This window comes from Marmota marmota, unplaced genomic scaffold (genome assembly GCF_001458135.2).
Source record: "Marmota marmota marmota unplaced genomic scaffold, marMar, whole genome shotgun sequence".
Taxonomy (NCBI): domain Eukaryota; kingdom Metazoa; phylum Chordata; class Mammalia; order Rodentia; family Sciuridae; genus Marmota; species Marmota marmota.
The window spans coordinates 37074691-37096205 of NW_025999977.1; the positions used below are offsets into that span (position 1 = coordinate 37074691).

Consider the following 21515-nt stretch of genomic DNA (forward strand, 5'->3'; position numbering starts at 1 on the left):
TGTCTCTCTTCCAGTTCTGGCAGTATGGCCAGTGGGTGGAAGTGGTGGTTGATGATCGCCTGCCTACCATAGGCAGAGACTACCTTTTTGTACGTCCTCGCAAAGGCAACCAAGAATTCTGGCCCTGCCTGCTGGAGAAAGCTTATGCCAAGTAAGTATGGGCCTGCTTCTCTCCCCAGAGTTCCCATGCTGGCCCTGCATGCCTATGCCTTGCCCTTGCAGATGTTCCCCACCAGCTGGCCCTGTAGCTCTCAGCAGCTCTCCTGAATGTGGGCAATGTCCCTTGGAATATCAGAGCCATTGCCACCTGGCTGGGTATCCTCTGTAAATAATCATCATGTGCAAGAATCAGTGCTGGGGCCATCAAGAGGGACCCAGGGACACATAGTGAAGTGTGGTCGGAGCAGAAGACAGAGATATGCACAGATAATATTATTGCTAGGCCGGTGTGAGTCCATATGAAATATAGTCCTCCTTGGAATCTGAAGGAAAGTGGTTCTAAGACCCCACATGGATTCTGAAACCCACAGGTGCTAAAGGTTCTTATATAAAATGGTGTAGGGTTTGTATACAACCTATGCACATCCTCCTGTATGCTTTGAATCATCTCTCCATTACATGTAATACCTAATGCAATGTAAATGCTCTGCAAATTGTTGTTAAACTGTATTGTTTAGGGAATAGTGGACAAGGAAAGACTGCACATGCTTTCTACAGACCCAGTTTTCCTCCCAATGGTCTTGATCCGTGGTTAGTTGAGTCGTGGATGTGGAGCCTACAGATACAGGGGGCTGACTGAGTGATACCTCGGTTGAAGTCCAGTGAGAGGGCAGAGGAGAAACTGAGCCTGACTGTCCGACCCACAGAGAGACAGGCTGAGTCTGTAGGAGGAGGCAGCATCCGAGTGAGGCGGGAAGAATGGGGGATCCTCCGCAATAGGGGACTTAGGGGCAGAAAGCAGCCCCATCAGAGAGTGCGTCAGGCAAAGATATCAACAGGGCACTTCAAGCTGAGGTCCAGGCAGCTGGAGGCCTGGCATGGCTGACGTGAGGTGGCAGTGAGTGTGGGTGTGGGGCAGCTTTTGCCCATTCTCCTGTGCTCTGCACACTATGCTCAGGGACTAGCTTCTGGTGCTGACAGGCTGAGGACTTATAGCATCTGACTCACGTTTCACCTGGGCTTTGGGGCTGGCTTTTATTCAATGGATGTCTCCCAAGCATCTCCCCAGATGCCAGGCACTGGGGTTGGCACTGGGACAGACTCTCAGGCTGTGTGTGAGGAAGAGGGCACTGTCATAAAGCCCCTTACAGATGAACAGATGCTCAGACTTTCCAGAATCAGAAAAATGCAAATAAAAAGAATAATAAAACACCTCTTCACTCCTAGGAGACCGCAGAGGTTAGAATTCTGGATAATGCCGAGTGTTTGCCAGGAATCCTCGAAGAGCCCTGAAGAAGGGCCACAAAACAGCCTTCTGAATAGCCACTCCACAACAGATTAGTGACATGCACATCTCACACCCTGAAAGACACTCCTAGAGGGACACTCAGGAGACAAGTCTAAGGCTGTTCCTGACAGTGCTGTGGGGGTGCAGATTGGATCTATGATGGCACCTATCACCAGGTGCATAGGTACCATGGGGCAGATGTGCTCATGTGGAAAGCCACACAGTAGTTGGAAGCCTCAGCTCCAATAGACAAGACACATAGGAATGTCTTCAGAGGCCAGGTACTGAGAGAGTGGGGCAAGAGACTCTGAGCAATAAAACACAAAGTTATTTATGGGAAAGAAACCATGCCTCAGAAAGTATACACTTGACAGGGACACATGAGAGTGAGCAGTTATCCCTCCCAGGGCAAAGGCCACACAGAGAGCCACACCCTGGAGAAGAAAATGAGCAGGCGGGGGTTCCAGGATCATCACAACCAGACCCTCATTTCACACGTGGGGAAGCCCAGCCTCCCAGCAGTTGGAGGTGGCAGGTGTAGGTAACCTGAATCAGCCGAGGCCTCTAGCACCTGACCAGGAGACCCTATTTATCAGGACTGCAGCCCTGGCCGCATCCAATCCTAGGCCCTCTGGGGTGGTAATAATACCATAGTCCTCCCAAGTTCCTGACTTCTGGAACCTACAACCTAAGGAGCAAGGAGCCCGAGTCCTCTTGGGGTACATTCTTTTTTTCTCAGGCAGCTTGTGAAAAACCGAGGTTGTTGCTCATTTCCAGTGTTAGGAAGAGCTGTTCGTTAGCACAGGAAATGAAGCCCAGATAACAGCAGTGGTTGTTGAACTGGCGCACATGTTTGGGGAGGTTAATTCACTTCTAAGCTACTTACAAAAATGCTGCCATTATCTTTCCAGCATGGATCCCACCCCCATCAGTCCAGGGCCTCCTTTTTCTCTTATGTGAAAGGGGGTAGCGTGGAGGTTCACTGGGAGAATTAGAAAGCCGCGGAATGAAATGATGACTTTGACCCCATTTTGTTAACAGCTGACCTAAAGCAATCATTCAGCTTGAAAAGAAATGGGAAAGTAGACCTGGAATCCACATTCCACTGCCCAAAGAAATCTAGCAGAGGGTAAAATGTTTCAAACTATTAAAGCCATTTAAAAGCTTTGCCCCCACCCATCCAAAGAAGGAAGCTTGAGAATGCAGGAGTGAGTCAAATAGAATTAGAGCTGGAGGGGACTTCTGTGAGTATTGAACCATCCCTTTTTCTGTGAAAGGTGAGGAAACTGAGGGTTAGAGAGGTGAAAAGGCTTGTCCAAGGTCACACAGCATTTGAGGCCAAGCTGGTGCAATAACTGTTCTCCCTGTCACATACTTTCCCACCAGTCCTCAATAATGTTAGTCCTACAGAAAGAGATTTGTCTTCTTGCTTTGGATAACTCTGTGCCTGGCACATGGAGACTGTAGCACACGTGTGGAAAACACGTCTGTCCATGTACAGAGCCCCTCTTTTGCTGCAGGGGTGTAGGCAGCTGGCCGAATAAGCATGGGGATTCCAAACTTTCAACTATCCTTGTACCTGAGGATTCTGGAAATGAATTGGTCAAGTCAGTCAAATGTGGGGGGAAGAAATCCATGTTTGGGGATTCTTTTCCCCAGAGGTTATAAAATAGAGAGCAGATTAGGTACAAAATCTGGCAGGCTGCATACTACCCTTCATAAAGTCTCTGCAGGTGAGAATTGCAGTATTTCAGCATCCTGTCTGGCTCGGATTTAGACATCTGGATTCTTCCCTCCCGTATCATTGCAGGCAGATAGACATTTCCCCCAAATAAAGCTGAAGCAGAGAAATAAGGACAAGACTCTCGGGAATTCCTAGGTTCTGGTGTCAGGGTTTAGTGACAAGGTGGCAAGCCCAGTTCTCTCTCTTTCTATTTCCTGTCAGCCAAGGGGACTAAGAATAGTTGCCGCGTTCCTGAGCATCAGCGGGATCCTTGAGCTCCTGTTTGGAAAGCAGGGCGACAGCTCCTTGTCAAAACACCCAGCTGCTGCTGGGACTAGCTTTGTGAACACTGCAGACAGACAGTGAGAGAAGATTCTGGAAGTCCTGGAGGGGTGCTGGCCTTGGGAGTCAGGAAAGGGGTGTTTCTGGTGACTACAGAACAGTGTGGGTGGGAGACCTCAGATGAGACCCAGGGCCACTGAGATAGCCAGGGAGGGGACAGAGCCCTCCACTGCTGTCCTGGGGTGGCCATGATGCAGCCCTGGAGGGTTTGGGCAGGAAGGGGCTATTGCAATGAGGTACTAGTGGGCTCCAAAACAGGCTCCAGAACCCCAGCCTGGAACCTTCAGTAGCTCCAGCAATGACAAGTGTGACCTCAAGAACTGAATGCTGAGACCCAGTTGGGCACTATTTTGATCAAAGGGTGGCTCTGCAGTTGACTGAGCAAGTGCTCCTGAGGTAAGAGTCTCCTATCAGTCCTAACCCAGGGTCAGGGAGAGGGAGAGGGGATGATAAGATCAGAACCAGTTTTAAAACAAGTTGGGTAAATCTGTCACATGGTGGTTCCTGTAGAATTGCCCCTTTGTTCCGTGGGTCCTTAACTTTCTTTAGCAACTGTCTTTCTAAGCCGTCTAGGGCATCTGTGCTGTATTCTACTCGATATGTATTTGCTGAAGTGAGTTTATTGGAATTTTAGGTAGTTTCCTGGAAAAGTGACCTAGGTGGAAACAAGGTGAGAAAGAAGAGTCTGGGCACCAAGAGCCGTCAAATCCACGTTGCTCTTTCCAGCTGAGTGGCCAAAGACAGGGCAGGGCAGGGACTTGTCCAAGGCCAAAGACACTGTAAAGGCCGCAATGGGCATGGATCTAGGGCCCGACTCACATCTGATTTTGCAGCACTAGAAAAAAAAATGGCACAGCAAGGTTCCCCCAGCCCACACCTGCTGCCTGCCACCTGTCAAAGGCCCTGTCTCTGCTTGCTAGAGACAGGAATGTACAGGACTCTGGAAAAAATCCTGAGTCTCAGAGATGACAAAGGCAAGGGCAGCAGCCACTGGGCAACTTTGAAGCCAGGAGGCAACCCTAGGCCCTGCTGCCCTCTGCGTCCCTGCTGCCTGTCCTGTGTGATTGCCCTGGATGGATTTGAGGATTCCACAGAGAGACAGTTCACCCCACTGACAGGAACTAGACGACCCACCCCACCCCACCCCGCCTGCAAAGTAAATAGGATATGTCTTGTCCCAGCTTCAGTGGAACCACTGTGACTGGTGGCTCCCTTCCCTATTGCTGGCCCCGTCACCAGCTCTTCAGGTGCTGGGGGTCTCCCCACTGCGATTCTTTCTCCTTGGAATACCTGTACCTCTTTCCTTACCTGGGTGAACCTTGACTCAGAGGGTCCCTCCCAGAAGTCTTCCCTAGACCCCAGGTTAGGTTCGGCCTGTCCTCTCTGTTCCATAGGGATCCCCCATGTTTGTAGCAAATACACACCCAAGAAGGGCCAAGAAACCTGGTATATTGTTATTATGACCCCCTTCTAAGGAGAGTGTGTCCTGATGTCTCATGTTGACACCAGTGTCACAGAGCCAGGTGCACACGATCCACTCACCAGCAGTGATCCCCACAGCCCCACAAGGCAGGTGCTGTTCATGCCCATTTCCCAGATGAACCCTCGAAACCTTCAGCCTCTTCTCAGGGATTGAGGGCTCAAGAGCTCCGAGGCCAGGGGTTGGGCCCAGGTGGTCTGTGATGAGCCACTGAGGCTTGGGGCAGAATCCAGAGTAGGGCAAGATAGGGACATAGAGACTGGGTATATTGAGGGGTGTAGATGAAAAAACTGAAGGCCCAGTGGTGGTGGGTGGTGGGAGATGGGAAGAGGTCTCAGGATGACAATCTGAGGGAATCTTATGTCAGATTTGTCCCTTTCTGTGTTACCTGAGTAAAGCCACCTTATCTCCCTGCTGATTCCAGGCTGGTTCTGGGAACAGAAGCTCTCGATCAGGGTCTGCCCAGGGTGGAAACAGGCTTTTTGCTGCTTATCCCTGCTGGAAGGCAGGGACGGGGTCTTGCTTGTCTTTGGACACATAACTGCTGTGCTCCCTAGCCTGGCCCCTAATGTGGGCCTGGTACACAGTCAGGGCTTAGCACGTTGTCTGGCTGAACAAGAGGTATTAGATACTCATTAAATAACACCCAGTGTTTACTAAGGGCTTGTCATGTTCTTTGTTCCTGGGTGGTTGTCCTCCAGAGTGGATCAAGCCAGTCCTCACCTGGGAACCCTGCAGAGGGTCAGTGTGCAATCTCCCTTCCTGATGTGTCTCCTCAAAGGCGTCCGAATGCTGATATGACTTCCCTCTCCCAGGTTGCGTGGATCCTACTCCAACCTGCACTATGGCTACATCGAAAACGCCCTGGTGGACCTCACAGGAGGGGTGGTCACCACTGTCAACCTGCACTCCTCCCCTTCTGACCTGCTGATGGCAGTAAAGATGGCGGCCGAGACAGGCTCCCTGATGACTTGCGCCACCCCAAATGGGGTGAGTAGATCAGGAGCCCCTTTGCACTGTTCCAGTCTTTGCCCCCCACCCCCCGAGTGTCCAGCCAAGCACCCAAAGTCGGGGAGGGGAAAGGCAAGGGCCACGGTGGAGCATTTGCTGGTGAGCTTTACCCTGCTCACAGCTCACCCCGTCTAATCCCAGTAGCCCTCCCTCTGAAGTGAGGAGTGCACAAATCACTTCCCAGAAGAGGACACAGGCTGAGGGGTAAGCAGGGTGTTCCACACACAGCCAGAAAGTGCTGAGCAGGGACTCTGGTGCTGCTGCCTTCAAAGCCTGGACCTACTACTTCTTCCTGACCAGGAGCCTGATAACCTGGGGGTCATCACTCACTGCATAAGGCAGTTCCTGCTGCTATGAGGAGCTTCTTTGTATTCTGTTTTGGGTTTATAAGGCCAGCACGTCTCATTTTGAAAAGCTTGAGGGGATCCTCCAAGGTATTTGAGTCTGTTAGGCAAGGTCTGTCCCCTATCCATGGGACACTTCCTGCACTCTTTAAATGTATGGGTTTGGAAACCCACTTCTCTAACCCAAAATGCCACCAGAGAGCTACAGTAGATCAGAGATCTATAGTGCACTTTAAGTCCCCGTTGCTCATTTCAGGGGCCTCAGCAGAATCCCTGCCTCCTGCTATCTATTCAGGACACATTCTGTGCTGGGTCTTGTCCATCCTGGGTGGTTGGTGGAGCAAACAGCCCAGATCATCAGGACTCTGTGGTGTTCCTTCAGCCATGCGGCAGTCTCCTGGACCCTCAGTCACCCTCCGGCTATCATCTCTGCCTCTCTATAAGAGAGTTCTGCACACGGGGAGGGAACTCAGTGCTTGGTCTGCTTTTCTCCTCTGCAGCCAACCGCTGGGGCCCAGGTGATGAAGAACGGGCTGGTGAGTCAGCACGCCTACACCGTGACCGGGGCTGAGAAGGTGAGGCTGGCCGGCTGGCCTGGCGTCCTGCCCCTGGGTTCTGCCCTGGGGTTCTTGCCCCTCTCAACAGGAGCCAGAATCCCATGCCTCCAGCAAGCCCAGCAAAGCTGACATGTGTCCCTCCTACCCTCACAGTGGCAACTTCCGTGGGCAGCCTCGCTCCCTGGTCTTCAACCAGGAGTTCTGGTACCCAGGACCCTCTATCCCAGGAACCGCTCAGTGACCTTGCTCTCCCTAAAATGATCTCAGGTCAGAGCCTCTAGCTAGGCCAGGGATTAGTCCTAAAAGAAGGCAGAAGGATCCTGCTGTTGAGTCAGGGCTGGGGTGATGTGCCCTGGCATGTTCACGCTAAACTGATAGAACAAAGATACTCTAAACTACAGGGGCTGAACCAAGATAAATTTCACTTTTCTCTTGGTTAAGCAGACAATTGGGTCTCGTAGTTGGCTTTGCCATCCTCAAGGGGGGCCGTCCACCTGAGAGCCCAAGACAGCTGCTCTGAGTCCCTCATCTCCCAGTCAGCAGAGGAGAAAGAGGCCTAATTTAATCCTGTGGCCACACCAAAGCCCAAGGGAGGCTGGGAGACACACCATCTAGCCGGCTTCCATGTGCCCAGATGAAACATGATTCCTGTGGAAGAAAGGGGGGAGGGGCAGCACTAGAGGGCAATCTTTCCCCAGATGCATGAACTGCCGTGGGTGGACAGAGATGTGTGTAATTGCTGTGTGGGCATGTATGGTCTCCACTGAAGTCCAGCTTTTTCCATTCATGTGGGGAGAAGCTGAAGCCTGATGGGAAAAAAAAAAACCGCTTTTTGCAAGGTCATGGAACAGCAGCCAGAAAAATGGCCCATTGAGGGACCTCGTTTCCCCATCCCCATCTGTGCTTGTTGTGCAGCCGGAGCAATTCCACTTGCCAGTCTTGTGAGGTTTCTTGCTAATGGCCCACCTCTTTATTTCCCATTTCCCACTACTCCACTAGGCCCTAAGAGACAGAGTTCCAAACTCCAAAGTGTCTGTCTCACAGGGACTTGCGGACCAGGATCGCTGACTGTCAGCTTCAATTTGTGGCTTTCTCAAACTACACCCCCCCATATCGATCCGTTTCTCCTGGCCATTGACTGAGGCCAGTCGCTCCATTGTTTCATGTTTTACTGAGTGTCTCGATTCACAGAACAGGGCCAGTATCTCCTGTCTCCTGACTGCCTCCCTAAGGTAAATCAACAAGGAACTGCCCCTCTGCGTTAGGTGCCTACTAGAAGAGAGCTGGCACCTAATAAATGTTCGCTGGATCAATGGGTAATTGCGCTAGCATGAGTGTATGAATGGATTTGTCTTTGGCCTGTGACCATAACATTGCAGATCCACCATCACAGAACAGAGCAAGGAGCCCACAAAACATTTCCCACCAGCAAGAAAAATCTCCCTGATCACCGGAAGCCCGAAGAGATCTCAGTCACAGTGGCTCCAGAAACTGTACTACAAACCCTTGCCTGAGTTCTCAGTGGGACAATCAGTACCATCATCACCCCTGACCACATATGAACACTCTGCAGTGTGAAGCTCCCCTGCCCCAGATGTGGACAAGTCTGGGGATGGAAATAGCTTTTATCTTCAGCTTTTTCCACTTTCCATGCTGTCTGGACTCTTGTGTGGATAAGACCTTGCCACTGATTCCAAATGGGGAAAAGAGAGTGGTGATCAAGTGACATGCACCATGTTGGTCATGGGAAGAAGGAGTGGTCTGAATGGAGCACCTCACCTGGGATAATGGATGATCAAAAGACCATGTCTTCTGTGGTCCATCCCACCCTGCCTTTCTGAGCAGCTGACCCTTTGCAGAAGGTGCCTTTAGGAGCACTAGCCTAAAGATCCTCTGTGAAAACAGGTTTCCAAACACATTTGGGAAAAATGCAGGTCACTATTTCCCTTTCTGGGAAACTCGCAATATACATTAGCAGTTTAAAGGTTCTGAGAAGGTCTGTATTAATAAGATAAGTACTACATGGTTTTAATTTACCATTAGCCATGAAACCATATTTTCTGGGAAAAACTATCAATGGCCAATGGAACATATTCAAAAGAATACATCTGAGGAGCTACTATTCCAGGGTAGGTAACCTGGGCCACCTCTTGCCCAATGACACCTTTTCTAAGAGAGTTGGCCAAAGTAAGGAGCTAAGGTCGGCAGCCAGGGCAGTGAAGAAAATGAGTCAGTCCACTCTTACCTGTAGCCATGACCTTGCCTCAAATGTGACCCTTGCACCCCTTGCCAAGCTCCATGTGGTCACTAGTAGGGGACCATCATAAAGGACACCATCACACATGGCCCAGACTTCGACTTGGTCAAGGAATCCTCCTCCAGGGAGAGGAGGCTATAACGCTGAGCCACCAGTGTTAAGATTAAACCAGCCCATAAACGTAGCGTGCTTTTTAATCTGCTCATCCTCCCTCCAGGCAGGACACAGACAGGAAGATAAATGAAATTGGCATTTTTTATTATGCACCTAGCTCCGCAGTGACTCCCCTGAGCAAGGGGGGTGAGTGTTTATCGGCATGCCTCATTTAGCCTGCTCCCAGCCCCTTTGAATCACTGGCTGCTTTCCTTCCATGTGCCCAACTGAGCCCCTGACTATCCGTTGGGCACTGAGGGTGGCTCATTAAGCTCTGTGGGCCACCGGGCAACCATTTCTCATGTTCCTGCTCAGTGGACTCCGGCAGGTGCTGGCAGCTAATGATGAACTGTGTGCAAGGCCTTGGGGTAGATCAGGGAGGGTTGGGAACTCTGTATCAGGAGACCCTGTGGTGGCACCAAAAGCCAGAGCATGTTCCACTGTGGTGCTGGCCAGAGATGGGGCAGACAAGAGAGCAACAGGAAAGACCCTCATCCCAGCCAAGTTCCAGAGCCCCCATGTGGCCATATTACTTCTCAGGGCAATGCCCTGTTGGCAACTGGGCCAGGGGGATCAAGGGTTAATTTTGAGGCCAAGATCACAGCCACATCTCAGAAGGAGTCTTTATCTATGTCCAATTTCAAAATTAAGAGCCTGGTCTTTGGAGACGAACAAAAAGTATCTAGGATAAGAATTCTACCCCACTCCTGTCTTACTTTGTGGCCTTGAGAATCTCAATTACCCTCTCTGATGCTCAGTTTTCTCCTCTGCAAGACAAGAGGAGAAAACCATCATGTAACCATCTACTCCAGATGACTGCACCTGAGGTAAGGCAAGTTAGCCGGCCCCTAGCTCTGAGCCCCGCCTCCACGAATGGTCTTCTCTGAATGCTGATGCGCTGCTCAGTTTTCTCAGCCCTTCTGACCTACAGTCAGTGGACTCACTCGCTCCCACCTTCTGCTCTCTGCTCAGAGGGCCTTAGCACAGATCAATATCCCAGCTACAACTCGATCATATTTTAATCCCCCCCTCCAGGCCGAGGGCTCTAAGCCTCCGAAAATGGAGGTTTTAGGGTGTGCTGTTGTTTCTTGTACCTTTCCTACAGTCCTGCCTTTGGATTAGTGGGAATAAAGGAGCCAGGGTGCGACCTCAGTATCAGATGAGTGACAATATGCAGTGCTTGGCCACTGCAGGTCATCTGCTCTTAGAGGCTTCTGGCCAGCAGGATGAGGTGCAGGATGAGGAGGTCTAGCCTCAGCCCCTCGGTTCCCAGGCTGTCCCAGTGTCGCAGCAGCCTTCTCTACCCTCTGCCTTCACGACAGCACTATGGAGATCGCACTGCAGCTCCCCACAAGAGCTGGCAGGGAAGGGGGCTCTGTCCCTGGGATAGAGATACCTTCTTGTGACAGGGGGTGGAGGAGGCTGGGGACCCATAAAAATCTGTCCTCTGCAGCCAGAAGCTACATCCTCTGCTATTTATCTGCTATTAAATCTGAGCTCACCCAGGTTCTTGGATGCAGTCAGAGACTATGATAAAGTGGCACCTGCCCTGCAAAGGGCTCGGCAGAATGAGGGGCCATTTTCTTCTCTATCTCATTCCAACTCCATGCAGGCAGCAAGAAAGACATTGATTTTTTTTTCCTTTCAATTTTTTTTTTTTCCTGGCTGCAGCCAAATGAGGTCAGAAGTTAAATTAGTCCTCGGAGATAAAGAAGCAGCTGCATTCATATTCCCTCTTTCTGCTGACTTTTGCCAGAGAGCCCTGACAGTTTCCTTTTCTGTTCTTCGTTACAGATTCAGTACAAGAGGGGCTGGGAAGAAATCATCCGCCTGTGGAACCCCTGGGGCAAAACGGAATGGAGAGGGCGCTGGGGAGACGGGTATGGCTTCTCACTGAGAGCTCAGCGTCCTGCCTGGGCAGATATTACTTCAGGCCTGTCCAGTTCACAGCTAGGTGTGGCTGCCCGTCCACCTCACACTCCCATGATGCCATTCTCTAGTGTCTATCAGGCAACAACAGTGTGCCCTCTGTACAGTGTGCTCTGTGCTGCTGGGTGGGTGCTATGAGGTATGTACAGATGATAAGACCCTCCAGGACACGAAAGTCTAGGGCTGAGAACCCACATACCCAGGGCGGGTGGCAGGGCAGGGCTGATCCCCTACTTGGAAAGAGAGAGAGGTAGAGAGGCTCATACCTGAAAAAGCCCGTGGAGTCACATCTGGGGGAACTGGGGAAACCAAGACAAAGGTCTGAACGATCTTTTTACTCGACCTACTCAGGTCAGGCCTGCCTGCTCATCTGGACTCCCAGGTGTCCCAGGAGTCTGCAGGGGCACCTTGCTCATGATAGGAGTAAATGGAGTAGATGGATCTCCAGTGTCCAGAGGAGCATGCCCTGGTAGGGTCCAGCTGTATGGTCAGCAGCCAGGGGACAATCCCTGGTGTCCCACCCACCCCCACCCAACTGAGAATGTGCAGGTGGCCCTGGGAAAGGTCGAGGGTCAGCAATAGGTTGCTTGCTTCTCCTGGCAGCCCAAGAGGCACTCCTCTGAGGACCTAGGCAGATGTGTGAAATGCTTCACAACAGAGTGGCCACAGCCTTGTTGCCGGTGGGGGTGGGGGTGGGGAGCGTTAGGGGAAAGGAAATGCAACACCTTCAGACAGGACACAGGACCCAGTGAGCAGTGGAAAGCAGCGCGGAGAGCACAGCGGGTTCTGAAAGGTGGGCGCAGTCAGCTGGCTCCAGACCCAGCCTGCAGCCCTGCCAGGCTGTGGCACCACTGCTCCGATTCTCTGAGAGACCCAGTGGCTGGTGTGTACCTGGCACATGTGGGAACTCAGCAAATGTTGAGATGAAGGTTTAATGGGGGTAGGGGACAAGTAGAAAAGCGAGGGAGGGAGGAAAGAAAGGAGGAAACAGCAAAATGAATTTGTAGACGCCCCCTGGAGAACAGGGCCCCTGAATCCAGCCACAGAAGGGAAACAAACTTGCAAAACCATGAACCAGTCCAACCTGGCAATGTCTTCCTCACCCCGTCCCCTTCCTCCTTTTTCTCTTGCCTTTATTCTTTCTTTCTCCTCAGGGGTCTCCTTTTCCCTTTCAACATAAATTCTAGAATCCTCTCCCTTTTCAAGTTCTTCTTGTCCGCCATTACCCCGAGTTGTCAAATACGGCACAGTAGGTGATTCGAATTAGCCAGAATCCCTAGTTTGGAGTTGGATATTAGAGGTAGGAGTAGAGCAAAGGCCAGTGGCACGGACAGATTCTGTAGGCTGGGGAGCAGGCAATATTCTCCCAAGAGTTGCTATTTCATCCATGTCCCTGTGCTAAGCCTCGAATGACCTGTAAGGGACACCAGAGATCAGGGAAAGACAGTGCCCCGTGGATGGACATGTTGGGAAGAATGTCATAGACTGGATTGAACATGAGTTGCCTTTGCAGGGAGGGAATATGCTACACTCCAGAAGGGACACTGGGTAAGAGGGCCAGCATCCCACCATCCCTGTCCAGGAATATGTGTAATCTGCTCAAGGCCAACAAGCTGGCCTGAGTCAGAAGAAGTGCAGAGAGGGGGCTGGGGCTGGATGGCCGGATGCCAGCTTAGAAGCTGGGATTTATTCCTTACAGGCTCAGGCATGAAGGGGAGCCGTGCCTGCAGAGAGGGGATCTAGCAGCACTGGCTCTGTAGGATCATGTCCCTTGTGAATGCTGAGGGTTGCCACCTCCCAGCAAAACCCAGGCTGGAAGGAAGCAGTGGGGTCCGCATAATCACTGTCTCCATGCAGGTGGTCGATTTCTTCCTACTTTTTAGGAATGGAGATGGATGGAGGGAGCTGGATGGTCTAATCTCAGCCATAATTGAAATTTCAGTCGCACACACTTAAAGGCAAACTTACATGAGTCGATAGAGTATTGATTTACACTACATTTATTTTCCCTTACACACTGCAGAAAATGTAATTATCACTTAATTATAAAATTGCCATTTTACAATAACACATCTGACTGCCTCAGCCTGCAGCCAGAAGCCCGAGTGGTGGTCCCTGCCTTGCTGTCCCAGCACAGAGGTGACCCAGGCTGTCAATGTGAGCTCCTCTATGGGGAAAGATCTCATTAGATTTTGTGCCTCTGGGGCCCATCGCCTATGAGCTTGCCTCTGCTTTGAACAGCAGACTGAAGGAGGGTTCCTCCTCCCTAGACTCTGGGGGAGCTTCATCATCCCAGTGATGTGGACAGTGGTAATTAGTTAACTAAGCAAGGAAGAAAGCAAATCTTCTTGTGTCCTGACTACGTGACAAGGCACGTGTCAGACCCCTGTGGTGGTATAATGGTACACGAGGCTCCTGGCACTTGGAATCTAGCAGGGAGGGCAACAATAGCAATACAGGGTGCTGAGACTAAAATAGGAGTGGTGAGGGATGCTGGTGCTCAAAGGAGGGCACCTACTCTGGGTGTGCAGCAGGTGGGTCATCGGGGCCATGGGAGGCTTCCTGGAAGAGGTGCCCTTTAGAAGGAGAGATCAGTGAGAGTTAACAGGTTACAGAACAGAGGGGAGGAAAAGCACTCCAGATGGGGGAACATCAAGGTGAAAGCCAGCCTGTGGGGTTGGAGTGTCTTTTAAAAAGTAAAGACATTCGTGACTGCTGGGGCACAGAATGAATTCAAGCACAAGGTGGGGTGGGGAAGTACAGAATTTCCCAGGTAAGTGTCGAGATGTGGGCAGAGGCCAGAGTTTTCTTTAAGGAGGTGGAACTTTGCCTGGAGAGTAATAGGGAACCCCTGGCATGTGTTCAGTAGGGAAATGACATAATCAAGTTCATATTTGAGAACAACGATTTGAATGGCAATGTGGAGAGTAGGTAGGAACGTGGGAAGGACCCAATAGAGGGAGACCAGGTCAATGTTCAAGGGGGGTGAGGGTGATATGAAGAAGGACAACAAAAGTAGGGGTAGAAGTGAGTGAGTGGCTGCGAGAGGCGTGTAGGAGGCAGAATCGATAAATGAATAATCTTTGGTGACTGTTTAGAGCTGAGGGTACCAAGGGAGAGAGGCAGAGAGGGAGAGAGGAGAGACTCTTCATTTTTCTCAGGCAATAGAGGAGGTAAAGGGTGAGTACGGGCAGATGATTTGAGGTCACTTTGAGACTCTAGTGGAAATGGGTGGTGGAATATAGATCCGTCCAGAGCTCGGCATAGAGAAACAGGCTGGGGACAGGTTTTTGGAAGCCATCAGCATGAGAGAATGACTGAGTCCTTTCCCTAGGAAGTAAAAATGGCCTGTGACAAGTGACCCTGCTAGGGCAACATATGGTTGATATAGAATGCTCTGCGAGATCTCACCCTGTGTCTGTCCACGCACAGGTCCCGGGAATGGCAGGAGACCCGTGACCGGCGGAAAATCCAACTGTATGAGAACAAGGAAGATGGAGAGTTTTGGTATTACCCTCTTTAAGAATGCTGTTTTGAACCTTTAACCGTCGTCCAAACCCTCAGTCCCTACCCCTTTCCCTAAATTTTCATGAGGTTGGAAATGAGAATTGCAGAGACCTGTTTAGAGGGAGCCTATTTCTTCTACAAAGACAAAAAGACTTTGGATGGGACATCATTGCGTTCCCTGTCGGCTGGGGCCAGGCAGAGACCAAGGACAGGAAGGTTGCTGAGCCCTCCTCTACATTCAAAAGACTAATAGGCTGGTGGCATCCTGGAGGCAGGCTGGGCCCAGAGGGAAAAAATGAGAAATCAAGAACATGGCTGAAATGAGGGGTTCATGTTCCAAATAGCAGCTGGCAATTGGTTTCCCTGAAATCAGAATTAGCCCAGAATTCAGGGCCACTCCCCAGCTTGATTCCATAGACCTTCAAGTCCAGCCAAGATGATTGTGGTCCCCAGAATGTGAGCTCCTGAAGGCAGGGATAACATCATATGCATTCCTTGTCCCCAATGTTGATCACTGTCCTTGGCCCAGAGTAGGTGCTCAATCATTTCTGTCAAACTGAATAAAGACAGATTAGCTTCCCTAGAGCATATGCCAAGCCAAGTTTAGCCATGTGAGGTGGTCAGCAGGGCCTGAATAGAATGCCTGAGACCTAACTTCCCTGGGAGGGTGGAAATTTCTAATGCATAGTCTATGCCTGTACCTCTAAAATAAAAATAGGATTTGTCATATGATAAGATGGTACAGATTCCAAACAACAATCAAATTCCTCCCCATGGAGAGTGATTACCATCTCATATTGGGCCTTGGTGGAAATTAGAATAAGACATAGACACTGCATTGTGCTAAGGTGACCCTCAGCTGGGCATCCATTAGCAGAGCCTAACTGCAAAATACCTCCAAAATACCCTCAGAGGCTCTTCCTCCAAAGAAATTTTAAAGCAAAACATTCCTCCACTGTGTCCTCTCTCCTTGTCTCTTATATTGGTTTCACCAGCTTTAAACTAATACAGTGACTTGTTACCATTCCTACCACTGGTTGCTTTCATTAGCCCTGGTAGTGGTGGTTATAACATCACCAGAGCCTGCTTGTAGGGAAGGGAGGGTGTCCTCTGAATCTGGGTTGGGCTAAATCCATCCACCATCTATTCTTTAGTCAATTAGCAAGTGTTTTCCAAGCACCTGGGGAATTTAAATCCCACACCAAACTTTGGGAACACCAAAATGTCAGCCCGTGGGTAAATCCTGTTGTGGTGGTGGCAAACATGGGCTTCTTTGGGAATTTGTTTCAGCAGCCATCATCTCCATCCCTACTATCTCCACAAACGCTTTTGTTTGGTTATGGAGTGTGATGTTCGGGTCAGAGTCTGTGCTAGGTGAGGAATATGGAGAAGAAAGCAGTCGTGGCCCGTGCCCCATGTTGCTTGTAGTCTAGTGGGTGGTGCTGTGTAAATCAAGTTCCTCATTACCATGTCACTGGCTAAAGGGAGGCATCAGGTTCTGTTGTAAGAACTTTCCTGTCCTACCCAAACTGGGAGGTGGTAGATGGATGACCCAAGGACCAACTTGAGACCCTGGCAGGATGTGTTTTTGAGGGGCATCCTGAAGGCTCATATTTCTAGCTGAAGGTCCATGGAAACACAGGCTGTGGGGTTGCTTTTGCTTTTAGTGCTGGTTGGTGAGGCCACCCCAGGGAAATGGAAGGGACAGCGTGTCTGTTTTTCTATGAGGTGCTGGTTCTCAGAAGAGCCCAGAAGGCACCCTCTTCCTCTTGAACCCCTGTCCCTCTGCCAAGTCACCTGTTGAAAAACCAAACTCCTGTACCAGCTCTCCAAGTAAAAGTGTCCCCAAAGCAGCACACTTCCACATCTCTGTAAACTGGTCATCAAAGGCACCACCCATCACACTGTACACTTCCCCCTGAGAAGCCTAAGGTCATTAAGCCGAGTTCAGTNGATGGGACATCATTGCGTTCCCTGTCCTGGTGTGAAAGTCACCTTGGTTATGAGGTACTGGGCTTTCCCAGATATTTTGATGGTAAAGGGAATGAGGGCATCCAGGGTTTGAAATGAACAGCTTCTGGGAAGCCAGGCAACCTGGTTGTCATGCCCATATCTTCCATGTCATCTTGTTGTGACCCTGCATGCAATTCCACAATCTCCTCTGGAATGAATCTCCAAAAGAGGAGCGGGAGGTTCATTTCTTAACCGGACTCTGGGATTCTGGGTGGGATGTCACTGTCATCACCCAGAAATCAGGCAGACTAGACAACGAGATGCTTTAAAAAGGCAGGTCCCACCATGTGCACACCTCTTAAAGGAGGAAGTGGACATTTCTTGGAGGGGTTGTCGAGTTTACTTAGTGACATATTTAGATGAAATTTAGCAGGTGTGAAAAGGAGCCTGGGTTATTAAGAGTCAGAGGAACAAATGTAAATTAGAAGTATAAATATCCCCCCAAATTTCTACCTTTTTCACAGTAGGAGGTGGGATTTGGGGTGTTGACTCAATTTTGTTTTCATAAAAACCTCAACAGTGGATTTGGCAAAGGGCCCCGGGGAAAAGCCAACTTCCTGGCAGCATGTGGGGCCAACAGCAGAGAGGCTGGCGTGTCCCACTGGTCATAGGGCTCATGGTTGGATCAGGGAACAATTAATGTTATAGCCCCTCCCAGATGACATGAAAATCTCAGAATTTGACTCTGTTATTGCCCTCCCAAACACTGGAGGGAGAGATCCTAAAAAAGCAGCGTGGTGCTAAATCAGCAAGAATCTGACCCAGGTCTTTGGGTGGGTCAGTGTAAGCCAATGGATACTTGAGATGATGCTGAAAAGGTACAATGAAGCGATGGGAACCCCCACCTGGGGACACGCTGACCATCCTTTAGTGACATGTATCTGTTTTCCACAGGATGTCATGTCAAGATTTCCAAGAGAATTTCTACTCACTGTTGATCTGTAACCAATTCCCCATCACCCTGGGACATGAAAAACGGAGCCTGATCATGTTTAAGAACCAAGTGCTTCTTGGAAACACCACAGGTAGGTAGGATGTTGGGGATCATTCTGCCAGACCAGCAGACCTTCAGCCCCAGTGATGCCCTGGTTTTGACCATCTCTGACCTTTAGTTCTAAATAGACCATTAGCCTGATGCAGAAAGGAGAGGAATTTGTAAGCTACTGCTTCTTCAAGGAACATGGCAGCTGGTGGGAGGTGGCAGGAGAATCTCTACCATGCCTCCCTTGGCCCTTTGTGTTCCACCAAGACCCTTCTTCTCACCTCCATCTACCTCTAGGGAGTGAAACAGAATCCCTGCTCTTTAGAAAATATGCAGGACAGTGGGTAAGGCTGTGAAAAGAAGCCCAGACCAAAGTTGAGACCTTGCTTAAACCATTGTCTTTGCTGCACACTAACTTTGTGACTCTGAGAACATAGATTATGTATTTGTCCTCAGCCTCCCCAACTGTAAATGGTGGAATGAGTAAGCCTGTCTGCTCCTTGAACCTAAAAAGTACCACCCAGACACAAGGAAGAGTGTCCCTACCCCAGGATGGTTGTAAGACAGCTGTGGTGACACTTCTGAGCCATTGACAGGTTCCCCTGGGATAAAACTTGTTGACTTTGTCCTTACTTCTAAGTCACCTTCCCTCATTGTAACTCCTGCTCCCTTTGACATTGATGAGTGAAAATTCTCCCTGTGGAGTTGAATCAGGGTGTGCTAATATATCCTTGATAAAAGAGGTTGTGTACAATATATTTGTGTGTGAAAGTGCGTATGTGTACATATGCATTTCTTCTCCTGAGCAGCTGCCTGATGAGAATGTGCTGTTTGAATGTCCCCAGGCCCCAGGGTGTCCCTCTTTTCAACCTCCTGGTGCTAGTGATCACTCTGCTACTCAGATAGCCTCCTCATCAGGAGGCCGTGGACAGACTCAAAGAACTGCCCAGTCATTCTTGGGCAGCAAATGTTCTGATTCATCTTCCTGAGCTGTGCCTGTCTATACAGCCAAAGCCCTCTTCCCTGGATATGATGCATATCAATGAACCAAACAAAATTATACATGGGGGCCATTTTTAGGAATACCTTACAGGGAGGGAGAGAAGGAAGCCATTGATGCAGCACCTGCTGTATGCTGCTCCGTGCATTTTAATGCATTGTCTTGCTCAATCCCCATAGAAAGCCCATGACTGCGATGGTCTTCAGGTCCCTCCCCCACTCTCAGAGCTTCCCAGTTGTGACCTAAATCTTCTGATATGTGTCTATTCACCTTGATCCTGACTTATCTTTATTTTTTCATGCATTGAAGAAATGTTTCCACATGAGATTTTATTCTTGCTCTAGCTTCCATGAGTATGCTTGGGTAGAATAGCAGTGTGGATCGCCCTCTCTGCCTATTTTCCCATTTCCTTTGATGCTTGAACCATTGACACCATTTCAAGGCTCCATGGTTATCATTAGAGCATAATTTCATGCATATCTCAGGACTCTGGATTTTCACTTATTATTATAAACACAGCCCTTGACTTTACATTTAAAAAACAGTAGCAAGTGGGGACTTTATTCCCTCCCTGTTTTTAAGAAGAGGAGACTTAATTTAGGAAACAAAGAAACTTGTACCACAACTGGGTGGAGTCCCAGGTCTTAGGTCTCCAAATGCAAAGTGTATAAGCCAACCCCACAGGACTCTCTGAACTGGACATAACCCTCATTGAGGGTCCCAGCAGTGGAACTGAGCACCAGTAATGGCTCTTTCTCACCCAGGAGCACCCAGGAGGGAAACTCAGTACTTCTTCGATGTGCCAGAGCTCATGAGGGGCCACAACGTTGTGGTGTCCTTCACTGTCAGGCCACAAAGCTTGAAGGCAGAAGATGAGAACTTTCCGATACGCTTCCAGGTGTTCAAGGTAAGGCAGCCTGTCTCAGGGCTTGCCCTTTGGGACATTTCTGTATACCTTGGGCTGGGGAGAGTGGCTGGTCAGGCTGGGAGATTGGAGTACACCACAGCTTTGGAGATAAAGCCCAAGGGTCTGAAGCACTTAAATTTGAAATGAAACAAAACCAAAAAAAAACCCCTTAACACTAGAGGGAAATTAGACTTGACATTGTTTGTAATGGGACATACCTCCTGCCTGGGTCACTTGTCAGCTTTTTCCTGGTGTGATGCAGAACTTAATGCCTGTACCTTAAAAGGTGGTCTGATCTAAGTTCAGCTGTTGTATTTAGGCAGATTCCTGGGCCTGCCACAGACCTCCTAATCAGATTGTGCAAGAACAGAGTCTGAAAATCTGTGTTTTAACAAGCTCCCGAAGGGCTAATTATGCACATTTTGTTTGAGAATCATTGGTCAAACTTTTCTAAAGGGTTAAAGGAAAACAAAACAAAACAGGAGTTATAAATCCAGGAGTTGTGTTGAGGTACCTGGTCTGCCCAGCCAGGACTCAAACACCCAAACACCAGATAAGTCTACCAAAAGCATCTCAGCCAACTCTTCCATTTCGAATGGAAGACAGAAGCCCCAAAGACAGTCTCGGGGCTGCCCCAGTGCACAGCTCCTGGGGTGGTTAATTATGTCATTGTCTGCAAGCCTGGGGCCCCAGAGCTGGGCAATACAGCACCCTGGTGTTAACTGCTTTGCCCAGAGTCTTCATTTCAGAAGCCCTAGCAGGGCTGTAATCATTCTCAGTTTTAAAAATACTACCAGAGCCCACTTCTCTCTTTTCTACCAGAGATGCATTATTTCTCAGCTGCCCAAGATCTCCTCAGGCTCTCTGGATATCTCAGTGGATAAGGATCCTGATTGAGTTAAAAAACCAAAGAGGAGTCTAGACCTTGACAGCTCAAAAGATATTTGAGTTCTTTTTTGCTGTGCAGCTGAGAAAAGAGGCTCTATATATGCCAGCTGCTGGGCTCTGTGGCGCACTTGGGACTCAGTGGGAACAATGTCTGGCACAACTGAAATTGTACCCCTGGTGCAGGCCTGTGCTCCCCAACTGCTGCAGGAGCAGGGAGCAGTGGTGGATGAGCAGGCAGGCAGAGGTGAAGACAGTGGAAAAGGGTAGATAAGCCATTTCGTCCTTGCCGCAAAGCGNTCGAATGACCTGTAAGGGACACCAGAGATCAGGGAAAGACAGTGCCCCGTGGATGGACATGTTGGGAAGAATGTCATAGACTGGATTGAACATGAGTTGCCTTTGCAGGGAGGGAATATGCTACACTCCAGAAGGGACACTGGGTAAGAGGGCCAGCATCCCACCATCCCTGTCCAGGAATATGTGTAATCTGCTCAAGGCCAACAAGCTGGCCTGAGTCAGAAGAAGTGCAGAGAGGGGGCTGGGGCTGGATGGCCGGATGCCAGCTTAGAAGCTGGGATTTATTCCTTACAGGCTCAGGCATGAAGGGGAGCCGTGCCTGCAGAGAGGGGATCTAGCAGCACTGGCTCTGTAGGATCATGTCCCTTGTGAATGCTGAGGGTTGCCACCTCCCAGCAAAACCCAGGCTGGAAGGAAGCAGTGGGGTCCGCATAATCACTGTCTCCATGCAGGTGGTCGATTTCTTCCTACTTTTTAGGAATGGAGATGGATGGAGGGAGCTGGATGGTCTAATCTCAGCCATAATTGAAATTTCAGTCGCACACACTTAAAGGCAAACTTACATGAGTCGATAGAGTATTGATTTACACTACATTTATTTTCCCTTACACACTGCAGAAAATGTAATTATCACTTAATTATAAAATTGCCATTTTACAATAACACATCTGACTGCCT

General features: G+C 49.8%; 1 protein-coding gene across 1 annotated transcript in view; it reads left to right on the top strand.

Annotated features, from left to right (window-relative positions):
• Window positions 1-21515, top strand: part of Capn13 (calpain 13) — a 64654-nt gene that overhangs the window by 28144 nt on the left and 14995 nt on the right. Inside the window, exons 5-9 of the mRNA XM_048804950.1 lie at window positions 15-151; window positions 5808-5982; window positions 6848-6922; window positions 11109-11194; window positions 14676-14750. Coding sequence (XP_048660907.1) covers window positions 15-151; window positions 5808-5982; window positions 6848-6922; window positions 11109-11194; window positions 14676-14750 — 548 coding nt within the window. The remainder of the gene's footprint in view (window positions 1-14; window positions 152-5807; window positions 5983-6847; window positions 6923-11108; window positions 11195-14675; window positions 14751-21515) is intronic.